The 12521-nt window shown below is 58.0% G+C and overlaps 2 protein-coding genes across 6 annotated transcripts in view; both read left to right on the top strand.

Annotated features, from left to right (window-relative positions):
* ZDHHC1 (zinc finger, DHHC-type containing 1) overlaps positions 1-5282 on the top strand; it is a 13555-nt gene extending 8273 nt beyond the window's left edge. For 2 of the 4 annotated variants that reach the window (XM_014547818.1, XM_014547821.1), the window contains 7 exons: positions 305-429; positions 513-671; positions 925-1037; positions 4164-4246; positions 4462-4555; positions 4693-4708; positions 4818-5282. In XM_014547818.1, coding sequence (XP_014403304.1) covers positions 305-429; positions 513-671; positions 925-1037; positions 4164-4246; positions 4462-4555; positions 4693-4708; positions 4818-5101 — 874 coding nt within the window. In that variant the 3' untranslated portion in view covers positions 5102-5282. The remainder of the gene's footprint in view (positions 1-304; positions 430-512; positions 672-924; positions 1038-4163; positions 4247-4461; positions 4556-4692; positions 4709-4817) is intronic. The other 2 variants (XM_014547819.1, XM_014547820.1) reach the window with 2 other exon arrangements.
* A 745-nt stretch (positions 5283-6027) lies between these two features.
* On the top strand, positions 6028-9738 carry TPPP3 (tubulin polymerization-promoting protein family member 3). 2 transcript variants are annotated; one of them, XM_014547823.1, is made up of 4 exons: positions 6028-6253; positions 8615-8808; positions 8925-9078; positions 9193-9738. In XM_014547823.1, exons 2-4 carry the CDS (start codon positions 8621-8623, stop codon positions 9379-9381), a joined length of 531 nt encoding a protein of 176 aa, XP_014403309.1. In that variant the 5' UTR covers positions 6028-6253; positions 8615-8620; the 3' UTR covers positions 9382-9738. The 2 variants fall into 2 exon arrangements, with proteins under 2 accessions (XP_014403309.1, XP_005876446.1); XM_005876384.2 differs by having other exon boundaries at positions 6029-6243.
* The last annotated feature ends 2783 nt before the right edge of the window (positions 9739-12521 follow it).

The following is a 12521-nucleotide window of genomic DNA, read 5'->3' as shown; positions in this document are numbered from 1 at the left end:
GAGGGGTGTACTTGGAGCTGGGCGCTGGTGTGCATGTGTGTGTGCTCCTGATGGCTGCCTCCTGGAACTGCTGAGGGTAGGCTGGGGTCTCTGGGGTCTTCCCTCTGCGGGACCATAGAAAAGTGTGGACCTGAAGGGGTGGCCCCCCATCTTCGCCTTTGCCCTAAGGCCTTTGGCTTCATGAGAAGTTGGGGCTGTAGGATCAGAGGCCTTGCTCCCAATCCCAACCCAAGTCCTTCTGAGCTCTGGGCCCTTACCCAGCTGGAGCACCCGGGTGCTGACAGCTGCCCACGGCTGGGCCCAGGCTCTTTCTACACAGTGTGGCGTCTGCTTTACTGGGTGTCCTGCTCCTCGTGCTGGTGGCCACTTATGTCTTCGTGGAGTTCTTTGTCAATCCCATGCGGCTGCGTACCAACTACCACTTTGAAGGTCAGACTGGGCTCCAGGTCTGCTCCCACCCTCAGCCCTGGGCCTGTCTGGTCACTGGTCACAGCCCAGTCTGTGCCTTGCAGTCCTGAAGAATCACACAGATGTGTGGTTCGTTTTCCTGCCTGCTGCCCCTGTGGAAACCCAGGCTCCTGCTATCCTGGCCCTGGCCGCCCTACTCATCCTTCTGGGCCTGCTCTCCACAGCCCTGCTCGGCCACCTGCTCTGCTTCCACATTTATCTCAGTAAGTGCCCCTCCGCCCCCTACACCTGCCTTGCAGGACATAGGGGTCCCTGGGCTACAGGGAGGTATCATTTGGGCTGTAGAGCCCAGAAGCCATGCCCCTTCCTGCTGGCTGGATGTGGTGGCCTGGTTTCACTCCATGGTTTAGTGTATATGGGGACAGTGGTTTCAGCCTGGGACAGGGTATCCTCCCTCACCTTCAGAACTCCAGGGTCCCCTTTCTTTTGCACTGAGCCCTCCCCTAACCCCCACAGTGTGGCACAAGCTCACCACCTATGAGTACATCGTGCAGCATCGTCCGCCACAGGAGGCAAAGGGGGCTGACAGGCAGCTCGACTCATGTCCCCCCAAGATGCGACCCATTCAGGTATAGAAGTGGCCCTGAGGGCTGAGGGGGTGGGAGATGGGGCCTGGGTGCGGAAGGGGTGGTGGGCTGTGCAGATAGCAGCCAATGATAAGAAAGGGCAAAGGGAAGCAGGTCTGGAACAGCAGCTGGGGTAGGGGTGCTGGGCAACAGGGGTGAAGCCAAGCCTGTATTGAGCACATGCCTGCTTGCTCAAGTGCGGGCTCAGTGCGAAGGCACCCTGCATTCCCCTGAACCCGTGTGTGCTGGAGGGTCTGAACGTGGGAGCCTAGAAGGGGGCAGATTAGCAGATCAGAGGCCTTGCTCCCGATCCCAGCCCTGAGTCTTTCTGAGCTCTGGGCCCTTACCCAGCCGGAGCACCCAGGGGCTGACAGCTGCCCACAGCTGGGTCCAGGTTCTTTCTACACAGTGTGGCATCTGCCTTACTGGGTGACCTGCTCCTTGTGGGGCTGTGGGGGAAGAGAGGTGGTCACCGGTTACCTCCACCTGAGCCCTCATACCCATTACCCTATTTAATCTTTAAAAAAACCCACGAGGCAGGTAATGTTGCCACATCCATGTTGCAGATGAGCATATTGAGGCCGAGAAAGGTTAAACAGAAGCTGGGTCTGGGAAGAGTTAAGGTCTCTACACTCTGAAGCAGGAACCCTCCAGCCCAAGCTAGGGCCTGGCCAGCCCAGCTGCTGACCAGCCGATCCCCTTTCCCACGCCCCATGGTTTCCTGAGGTCAGCAGCTGAGGGGAGGGGGGGTCCTCAGAGCCCCCAGGGACTGGGAAGGCAGGGGGCCCAGGCAGGCCCTTGCTGGGACGGCTGAGCCCTGGATCCCAAGTCCTCATAGCAACTGGACACAAACACAGGCTGGTGGGCGGGTTGGGAGAGGGCTTGGGACCCGCCTCTCCTGTTCTCATTGCCAGGGGTGGGCCAGGCTGCCAGGTCTGGGAGAGTGCTGGCTGTTAATGGGGAGCCTCCTGCCACACTACTGTGTACCTGCCCTGGTGTTGGGCCCTGGTGCCCTGTACGCACAGTGGCAGCCATTCTGAGGAGTGGGCTTCATCCCCCACTTCACAGAGGAGTCTGAGGCTCTGGCTGCACAACAGTGCCCATGAGGCAGGGCTGGCCCCAGGATATCCAGGCCCCAGGGCTCTGGGCCCCTGCACTGTAGTCACTGCCTACCTAGGCTTGGAGGCCAGATGTGCCAGCAGCAAGGACATATAAGATCATCTGCAAATGACCTGAGGGAGGCTTCCCAGTGGGAGGAGGGGTGTGCAGAAGAGAGAGCAGAGGCTGAAAGGTTCCACAGTACCATTCAGGAATGTGCAAATGTTGAAGATTTCTGAGGGACAGCTGTGGTGAGGGGAGGAGGATTTGAGTTGGGGACACTTTGGTGACACACTCAGACTTGCCCAGCTGGCTAGGGCCTAGCTCCTGGCCCCTCGGGCTTCTGGGACCATCCTCTACTACTGCCAGATTCCTCTGCCCAACCCTTGTGGAGCCCAGGGACCCCAGGGTAGGCTTTGGCCCTCTCTGCAGGGCCCTGTAGGGGTGCGAGGTCCACAGTGGGGAAGAGGAAAGATGTGGAGGGAGGTTTCCTTGAGGCCCCAGTCCTTGTGACTGGCCTCAGAACCCTTGCCTCTTCCCAGGGCTCTTCTGCTTAGGCTGGCACCCCGACACTCCTGCCCAGAGGGTCAGCCTGGGCAGAGGTGGGGCAGGGCTTCCTCAGGTGTCAATCTCTACATTTGTGCAGCCAGCCTGTGGCCGGCTAAGCTGTCCCCTAAATCTGCCAGTGCCCCAGGCAGCCTCCCCACCCCCACCCAGAGCAGGAATGCGGGAGGGGCCCCACTCTGGAGCCGTTGCCCCCAAACATAGGCTTGTTTTAGAGACCGCGTTTGCTGTTACACTGTCGTCTCTGCATTAGTCAGGACGCCTGGGTCTCCATGGAAACAGCTGCGGAGCGCGTGACAGCTGTCCGGGTGCCCTCCCCCGCCCCCCCCTCTGTGGGGCGGGGCCAGGACAAGGACGAGGCCCCGCCCCACATCTTTGGCACAAGGTCTTCTCGAGCTGGCTTGTTCCTAGCTTTTGTTTCCTTACCTGCAGTCCTCGTAGGCGTAGCTGGAGCGCGTCCCAAGGGCTGGGGTGCAGGCCTAGGCCACTCCTGCAACATTCTGACCTCAGGCCCCTTCGCTTTCAGGGGTTGGTTCTGCAACTCCAGGGTCGCTGTTAGGATCAGCTACTAACAAGACACAGAATTCACTCATAAGCCTGGTCCTGGATGGGGTTGCAATGCTGTTTTTTCCACTACCCATTGCCTTCCCTTTCTGATTAGGGGTGGGGAAACAGAGCATTCCCCAGCAGCTGAGATTATGGTTGGGACTCTGAGGATTCAGCTCTGCTGAGCTGTGGAGCCATGCACAAAACCTTGGGTGCCCACCTGGCCTATGAACAGCCGGCTACCCAGTGTCTCAGCTGGGGTGGGGGTGGGGGGGAATCAATTCAGAGCCTGGAGTCTTGGGAGGGACTGGGAGCAGGAGAGGACATATCTAAGCACCTCTTCCCCACCACCCACCTTGTCCAGAGCAGCTCTAGACCGATGCATTGGACTCATGAGGCTGGGGGAGCTTCCTGAAGGAAGCAGAGTTTGTCTAGATCAGTGGTTCTCAACCTTCCTAATGCCAGGACCCTTTAATACAGTTCCTCATGTTGTGGTGACCCCCAATTTCACTGTTACAAATTGAACATAATTAAAGCATAGTGATTAATCACAAAAACAATATGTAATTATGTATGTGTTTTCCAATGGTCTTAGGCGACCCCTGTGAAAGGGTCATTCGACTCCCAAAGGGGTCACGACTCACAGGTTGAGAACCGCTGGTCTAGATGAAGTGAGGAGGTCTGTGGGATTGGGGTAAGGTCCAGAAATGGGTGTTTCATGCCTTGTCCTGCAGAGAGGTTTTTACAGCATAGCTGGCAGGCCTGGAGGAGAATAGCAGACATCTGCACTCAGACCTCTCACAGAGGCCTGGGGGGTTGAGGGTGCAGGAATGTTGTGTCCAGGACTGGCTGGGCTCAGGACCTAGAAGGCTCTGGGTCTACACCAGGCTGTCCAGCCTCCCTGACCGCCACCTTCCCCAGGAGATGGAGTTCTACATGCGGACCTTCAGCCATGTGCGCCCAGAGCCCCCTGGCCAGGTCAGGCCTGCTGCAGTGAGTGCCAAGTGAGTGCAATAGGGACATGTGCCAGCTGGACATCTCCCATTGGCATGGCAGGGCCATCTCAGGTGGGAGAAAGGGGGTAGGCCAAGGCCAAGGCAAGGACAGATCAATGCCCATCTGTTTCTGCTGGGAAGGGAGGCTTATATGAGAACCTCCAACTGGCTGGGATTTGAGGGATCATTCACATCCAGAGCTCACCCTCCTGCTCCCCCCTCAGTCTCTCCCGGTTCCCTGTCACCAGTGGCCAAGTGGAGCCTCCACTACCCTCCTCTCCAGAGACTCTGGCTTTGCCCCCCAGGATCCGGCCCCAGGTAGGGGGTACTGTGCTTGGCCCCCGGCCCCGGTGGAAAGGGATGGGAAAGCAGCCTCTACCCTGCCTCACTCCTCTGCCTCTTTTGGCGATGGGGACCTGGGGAAGGGGCACTCAGCCTCCCTTCTGTCTCTGCAGAAAAAGAGGAAGCCGGGTGAGGGCCCTTCCTGACTGGATCCTGCACCGGGAGCTCCGAGGGAAGGAACGGTAGGGGCCCGAGCCAGTAACAGCCCCTAGTCTCACAGTTCCCTCCACCCCCGCAGGGCCCCCGGTCCCGGGCCACCGCTCCAGCTCGTCGTCGGATTCTCGGGGCGCTAGCCCGGTGCTCGTCGCTGGCCCTGCAGGCCCCTCCCACTCGGCGTCAGCGGAGTCCATGGACGAGATTCCCGTGGCTCAGACGCGCCTGGGCAGCGCCGCTCTGGCCGCTCCCGGAGACAGGGGCCGAGAGCCAGGGCTGGAGCTGCAGGCCCGTGTGCCTGCTGTTTTCGTGAGCCCGAGCAGTGGTGAGCCCAGGGCGCGGGGCAGCCCGGAGGCCTGCCTGGCTTAGCTGGGCCGAGAGGCTGAGGAGGAGCGGCTGGCCCGACTCTCTATGCAACACCTCGACCCTTGCCGACCCAGTGCACTGGAGGAGCCCGTAGGGCCGGCGGGGTCGGCCACTCTCCCCACGACTCAGCAATACCCTCCCACCGGCCATGATGCTCCAATAAACTTTTTTATGCTTTTGCGGACTTACAGTATACTTTCTTAACAGCAAGGGCCTGGGGCTCTCCTGGAGTTGGACCATTTCCCGTCCGCCTAGGGGCAGAGGGTGGGGTGGCAACCCAGACTGTCATATGGAGGTAAACGGAAAACGGAGGCGCTCAGGCTCAGGGCTCCTGGTTAGGAAAGATCCTAGAAGGCTGCTTGGAGGAGGTTATTTTTCTTGAAGAGTTTTCACTTGGAGACATGAGGGGAAGAAGGCTTTGCGCTCCGGAGGCAGCCGCGGGAGCAGACCGGGAAGTCCAGGAGCTCCGTCCTGGTGGCGGATGGCCGCGGTGCACCAGGATGCTGGGGCGGGGCACTCTTGATCCCCCCGTTGTCCCCTTTTCCAGTCTCCGGAGTTGTGACCTGAGGATGCCACACGTTAACTGGCGAACCGTGGTCCTGAGCCCGCTCTAGACTCCACTGCCCACTGTCACTGAGGTTAGGGACCCGATCCTCAGCCCTCTATTCTCCCTCCCGGTTGGGGCTTGGGAAGCTGGATCTGTCCTGGAGGCGGAGGCCTGCTTTGAACTTTGGGTGGGGCCCAAAATGGGGGGCGGCTTTCCCATTAGGGAGCCATCCGAGGACGTCCAGACTGCAGAGTGCTGGCCTCCCGGGCTGCGAAGGCCGCGGAGCTGCCGGGGAGCAAACGGAGGAGGCTGTAGCCGCAGCTCCGCCCCTGCGGATCTCGGAGCGCCGATGGGGCGGGGTCCGGTGGGTGGAGCCAGCATGACCTTGGTCAGTCTGCCGAGACAGCCCTGGGGGTGGGACTCGCCGTCTCTATGGAGACCGAGAAACAGGGGATAATACAGCGGAGCCGCCCGGGCTGCAGTCCCGCCCCGGAGCCGGCAGGGAGCAGAGCTGCAGAGCCGCCCGGTCTCCCGCGTCAGTGGGTCCATTCTTGTGTCCTTCGGTCCGTCGAACGCGCACTGCAGGAGCAGCCACGAGGTAGAAGTCGGTAGGAGACCCGGGCGCCGACCACCCTAATCAGTATCCTGCACGATGAGGAAGGGGCTAGGGGTGGGAGCGGCCTGGAAGGGGTCCCAACCCTGGAGGATACGGAGCTGAGGACGCCAGCTGAGCTGCCCTGCCCCGGGCCCGAGCGTTCCGCCCCCTCCCCCCCACCTCCATGTTGGGCTGATTGATGACTCCAGCTGTCCCAGCGGACAAGCTGGTGGCCCCAGTTCACGGGTGTGGCTGCTCCATCCATGGCCTGCAGACCCCTGGGACTAGATAGAACCTGTGACCCGGCTCTATCTGATCAGCCTGAAATGACCAAGAATCCATCTTCCCACGGAAAGGAGTGAGACTGACTGGATGCAGGATCCTGCCAGTCCCCCAGGACAAACGTTCTGTGGGAGGAAAGCTCCCCTAGACCTTACCCTTCATGAACCAAACGCTGGGTCTCTGGTGGGAGGTTGTAGCGTTAGGGAGAGGGAAGGTTAGTGCAGGACTGGGATTGTGGACAGAGTCGCTGCAATGTAGCAGCCCAGAAGCTGCAACTTAGAGATGGATAAATGGTAGCTGAAGAGGGGGCCCAGGCCGTGGTCACTGGAGACTCTAGTATAAAAGGCAGAGTTATAGGATGGTTGCTGAAGATACGACTGTGGTCAGGAGGCTGTAGTGGAGGAGGTGGGTGTGCTTGGGGGGGGGGTGTCTCAACACAGGAGTGGTCTCAATATAGTACCTGGGAGTCTAGAAATGCAAGTCTGTGGGTGTGGACACTGGGGGGCTTCAGTGTAGGGCTGAGATTGTGGCCAGAGATTGTGGGTGTACGGACAAGGGGGGGGCAGTATATGGGTGTGATCAGGGTTGAGGGTGTGTGGAGAGGGGGTTATAAGGCTTTGGTTAGGGTCTCAGAAGGGCTGTGGGTGTGTGGATGGAGGTGGCTGCCGTGCAGGACTGAGGGTGTGGTCAGGGAGGCACCATTACAGGGCTGTGCTAGGTTACACAGTGGAGCACTGCGGGTGTGGTCAGAGGACTGCAGGGGGACTGTGAGGGTGTGGGAGGACCCTTCAGTGCAGGGCTGAGGGTATAATTGGGGAAGTCTTCGATACAGTGCTATTAATATATGTCAAGGGTGAATGCTGAGAGAATGGTCCAAGCCCTCAGTCTCAGGGCTGCGGGTGTGGTCAGGGAGGTCTGAGGACCAGGTGAAGGGTGTAGTCGGGGAATAAGGTTGAGGGTGTGGAGGGCCAGGGCTGAGTACACCAGCTGTGGGAGTCTGGGCTGGTTGGCAGTGCTCAGGGTGTGGTCAAGGGGCCCCAATGGAGGGCTGAAGGTGGGGAAGTATGCTGCAGTGCAGGTGTGAGGATTACAGGGCCAAGGCCACAGTACCACTTGCCAATATGCCTCTAGGGGCTCGTAACTCTACACCCCTACCCTGGGCTAGCCCCCCAATCTCCTGTTCCTCCTAAACTCCACAAATTGGGAGGTTACAGCCCCAATGGGTGGCAAGGGGCCAGGAAGCCATGGCTGTGCCCCAGGCACTGGGAGTGCTGGTGTGCCCCACCCGTTGGCCCCTGTTCCCCAGCCCAGCCCAGCCCAGCCCAGCAGCACTGGGAGCTTCTCCCTGAGCCACTCTGACACCATCCTGCCCTTAGCAACATTCTCCAAGTAGCACCACCTCCCTTAGCAACCGTCTCCAGGCTTCACAAACTGTGGCCAGGCCAGCTCTAGGCTCCTTCTCCCCTCATGTTTTTGTTTAACAGCAAATAGTAACAAGGTCCCGGCTGGGCCAGCTGCACCCCTGCCTAGGGCATGCACCCCTGCCTGTGCTCTGGCTCCCTTCTCAGCCTGGGCTGGGTCTTGCTGGATCCTCATGACCCTGACAAAGACACCGTCCTGACTAGATACTTGCCTAACTAGCAACCTAGCCTGGCCCTGACCCAGCTTGGCATGGAACACCCAGGGAGGGAGGCCTGATCTGCCATCCTCACTTCCACCCAAGCAGGCCTTGTGCCAGGGCCAGACAAAGCCATGGTCCCAGCTGCTGCCCTCACAGTCTTTCTCGACAGTGCCACTCTGTTCCCAGCCTGGTATGGCATCATGATTTCATCTGAACTCCACTCCAAGCCAGGGCTGGCATTAACAATAGGACCTTGCCTCTCGAGGCCCTCCCTCAGGGCTCAGGGGCCCAGGGAGACACTGAGTGCTGGCCCCTCTCCGCTGGCAGCTCCTGCTCCAGCTCTTGAGGGTATGCAGCTTAAATGCCCCCAATTCAGACCTTGCAGGTTTTGAGGTAGTGGCAGTCATGTTCTGTGCCGTGGGGAGGGGAGGAACAGCTTGGCTGGGAAGTGACCAAGGTGGGTCCCTATAGGGTGGCATGGCAGCGAGCACAGACGTGGCTGGGCTGGAGGAGAGCTTCCGCAAGTTTGCCATCCATGGTGACCCCAAGGCCAGTGGGCAAGAGATGAACGGCAAGAACTGGGCCAAGCTATGCAAGGACTGCAAGGTGACTGACGGGAAGGCTGTCACAGGGACTGATGTGGACATCGTCTTCTCCAAAGTCAAGTGAGCTCCCAGGCAATCCCTGCTTCTGATGTTCCCAGAAGGTGGGAGTTGGGGGGGGCTGGAAGCAGGGAGGACATGGAGAAGGGGGAAACTCATGGTGTCCACATACCTGGCAGGGGGAAGTCTGCTCGGGTCATCAACTATGAGGAGTTCAAGAAGGCCCTGGAAGAGCTGGCAATCAAGCGATTCAAGGGGAAGAGCAAGGAGGAAGCCTTCGATGCCATCTGCCAGTTGGTAGCAGGCAAGGAACCAGCCAATGTGGGCGTCACTGTAAGTGCCCTGCTGGTCTCAGGGAGACACTGGGGGGTGTGGGGAATCTCAGCTAGGGGTGGGAAGGGCTGGGATCCCTAACCAGGTGCTCCTGGGGGAACTCTGTCCAAACAGAAAGCAAAAACAGGGGGCGCTGTGGACCGGCTGACTGACACCAGCAAGTACACGGGCTCCCACAAGGAGCGCTTCGACGAGAGCGGCAAGGGCAAGGGCATTGCCGGGCGGCAGGACATCCTGGATGACAGTGGCTATGTGAGTGCCTACAAGAATGCTGGCACCTATGATACTAAGGTGAAGAAGTGATGCCTGGGAAGGCCCCCCGCATGGCTGCCCCGGCCAGAGGCTCAGGCCTGGGCCTAAGGGGCACGTGGAGCAAGAGAGCCCGGTCCCCTCCCTGCTGGACCTGCCATCCAGAGCTTCCTGCCCAGCCCCACAGGCCAGCCCACCAGGCCACTGACCCAGACTGCTCTGTGTCCCCTTCCTCTTTCCTCCATGACTTCTGTCCCTCTGGGGAGAGAGAGTCTGTGCCTATAGCCTCACCGCCCCAACCTAGCCCCGGGCACGGCTAACCCCTGACTGCTTGCCTCATATTTAAGCTGCTGCTCTGGCCAAGTGCCTAATTCTTACCCAGACCTCAATAAAGACACCTTTTGTATCAATGTGGCCTGGTCGGGTATATGACAACGGGGATAATGACATTCACACCCCACTGAGCCCTCGCATTCACTCCCCTGCCTCTCACATTGCTGATCCTTCCACTGGTGGCCCTGCCCCAAAAGACAAACACATCCCTTCCATCAGCACAGAGCGAGGCTGCTGGAGATGCTCCTTAGGGAAATCCAGAGCCTCTTGCCCCAGCCCTGACCCAGAGTCCTAACATCACAACTTGCCTTCCTGCAGTTAGGGCCTCAGTCTCAGCCTCTCTGCTTTCACAGCAGCAGGAGGGATGAGACAGCAGATTTGACCTGGGCCAAGTGTTGGCAGGGGGCCCAGTGCCAGGCCTTGGTCTCAGCCTGCTGACAGGCCCCCACTCCCGGGGGCTACCAAGGCGAGTCATTCTGGGTTCCAGCTTCAGAATATCAGAAAGTGCAGGAAGAACCTTAGGGGGTAGATAGTCTACTTCCCTAATTTTACAGCTGAGGAAACTGAGGCCCAGAGAACAAAGGGGCTTCTGTGGGGAGGGGGCGGGGGGGGGGCAGAACCATGCCCAGCATGATCACCAAAAACGCGACTGGATGGCCAGGGATAGAGCCTGGCACCCAACACCAGCCAGGGGAGCAGAGCATCCAACAGTGAAGGGCCTCTTCCTTGCTGACTCCCTGTTCAACATCCCAGGTTGGGAGGAGGGTGGGGGCTCTCTGGTCCTCTCTAGCTCCTGGGAGTTTCTGGATTAACCTTTTCTTCTCTCTGAGTTATAACAAGGCCAAGGCTTTGGGGCCAACTCTCCTCTTCCTGCTGACAAACAGGCTGGATGGACTGAGTGCCTTCAGAGGAGAGGGCAGCTCCCAAGGGAGCTAGAAAAAGGCTCAAAGGTCCTGCTAACATGACAAAGTAGTGCAACTGCTCATTCCCTCATCCCACAGACTATTCTGGGATGTTCTTGCCCCAGGCTCTATCGCTGGCTATCCAGTCCCATCCTTGAACGCAGTTCTCTTGGGAGTGGGGGATGTAGAGAAATAGTGTGGCTCAGGACAGGGATGCTGGGGAGGGAGGTGGGAATGAAAGGGTGGAGGGTCAACTCCTGGCCACGGGAGAGCCTAGCCTAACAGCTGACAGCTGTGGGCTCCTCCCCATCAGGCTGACCAGTCGCCTCGCACCGTTCAGGGAAGAGTTTCAGAGAGCTCTGCCTCTCCCACCGGTAAAAATGATTCCTCCAGCCTTGGGGAATTTGAATTGTAAGCTTACTTACATGAGCATAATGGGAGTGAAAGCCAAAGCCTTTCACTTGCTAAAATATCCTCTTAGTGAAAAGAATTTAACTGGATTGCAAATTGGTCCAGGCTATTAAGTGATTAAGTGAGAGTACCATCCAACCTGTAGGGGAGCAGCAGCTCAGCCCTCCTGTGACTGGCAGTGTGGCTTAGAGCAGTGGTCGGCAAACTCATTAGTCAACAGAGCTAAATATCAACAGTACAACGATTGAAATTTCTTTTGAGAGCCAAAGTTTTTAAACTTAAACTATATAGGTAGGTACATTGTTATTAACTTAATTAGGGTACTCCTAAGCTGGCCTTTGCTAAAAACGTCCTCAATCTGATTGAGGTACATTCGCTGAGGTCGACCCCTTCCAACTCTCCCATCCACACTCGTCTTGTATACTTGTTTCGTCTATCTCCTTTCCGAAAACCGACTTCTGCGCATGGGCCATGAAGTTTCAATCACACTGTACGTGCGCGCCTGCACATGGTATTTTGTGGAAGAGCCACACTCAAGGGGCCAAAGAGCCGCATGTGGCTCGAGAGCTGCGGTTTGCCGACCACTGGCTTAGAGGAGGAACCCAGAGAGAGAACTGGCTGAGTCCTGAAACTCCACCTTGTAGGAGTAAAGCCCCCTCTTCTGGAAAAGTGGTTGTGGAGCCTGAGGGAAATCAAGGCCCACCTAGAGCCAGGAAGACCCTTAAAGACCAACAGGCCGACCAGTAGAATCTGTTACAAGGCAGTGACTGACCAAACTGCACTTCAACCCTTTAGTTATCACTGCTCTACCCTCCATATCCCCCTCATGGTGGAGAGCTTTGGGTGCCCTTGCTAGCAAAGCCACGTGGGTCATTAAAACCTACATAGAGCTGGTGGGAAGGCCAAACCTGTCCGAGTGGCTCTGCCCCTCCTTTGGGGCACAGCACTGGCCGGAGGACTTGGCCCTGTTTCCTTCTTTCTCCCCATAATGCCAGGCCTTGAGTGAGGAATTCCTCTCCACTATTTTCCAGTTGCTTCCGATCTCCCCTCTCCATGTTGAGTTCACACAGTCCCAACAATTCTTTGGCCCTTCCCTTGACACCTTTAATCCCTACATTTGCCCTGTGGACCAAGTGTCACACAAGGCAAGTGAGAAACACAGTCAACTTCCCCAAATGTGGCCATCAACCCTAGAGAGGTGCCTGGCCTGGGGCATGGCCAGCCACTTGCAGTGACATTAGAAAATATGGTGGAAGGTGACTCTGTCTGGGGCAGGCATTGGACTGCAGTCCTTCGCCCTGTACTCTCTCTGGCTACATTAGCTCTCTGGGCAATCCTGAAGCAGAAACACACCTAGAGCCACTTTCATCATCTCTTCCCATTGATTTTTAAAATGCCCCACCGATCAGAATTAAAAGAAAAATTGTGCCTCTGTCTGAAATACAGAGTACTCATGAGTACAGTGCATGCTGAGCCCAAAGCTAACACCCAGAAGCTGCACCTCTGGTCTAGACTTCACCAGCCTTTTCTCTCTTCTCTCTAGTTCCT

This window comes from Myotis brandtii, unplaced genomic scaffold (assembly GCF_000412655.1).
Source record: "Myotis brandtii unplaced genomic scaffold, ASM41265v1 scaffold486, whole genome shotgun sequence".
NCBI classification, from domain to species: domain Eukaryota; kingdom Metazoa; phylum Chordata; class Mammalia; order Chiroptera; family Vespertilionidae; genus Myotis; species Myotis brandtii.
Note: the sequence above shows the minus strand (reverse complement) of the source record. Positions and strands in the feature narration are given on the sequence as shown.

Bases quoted from the DNA above. Each gene is read 5' to 3' on its own strand.
- TPPP3 (XM_014547823.1), top strand. From the start codon at position 8,621: ATGGCAGCGAGCACAGACGTGGCTGGGCTGGAGGAGAGCTTCCGCAAG. The intron at 8,809-8,924 runs GTGAGCTCCCAG...CATACCTGGCAG, and splicing joins ATCGTCTTCTCCAAAGTCAA to GGGGAAGTCTGCTCGGGTCA. The intron at 9,079-9,192 runs GTAAGTGCCCTG...CTGTCCAAACAG, and splicing joins CAGCCAATGTGGGCGTCACT to AAAGCAAAAACAGGGGGCGC.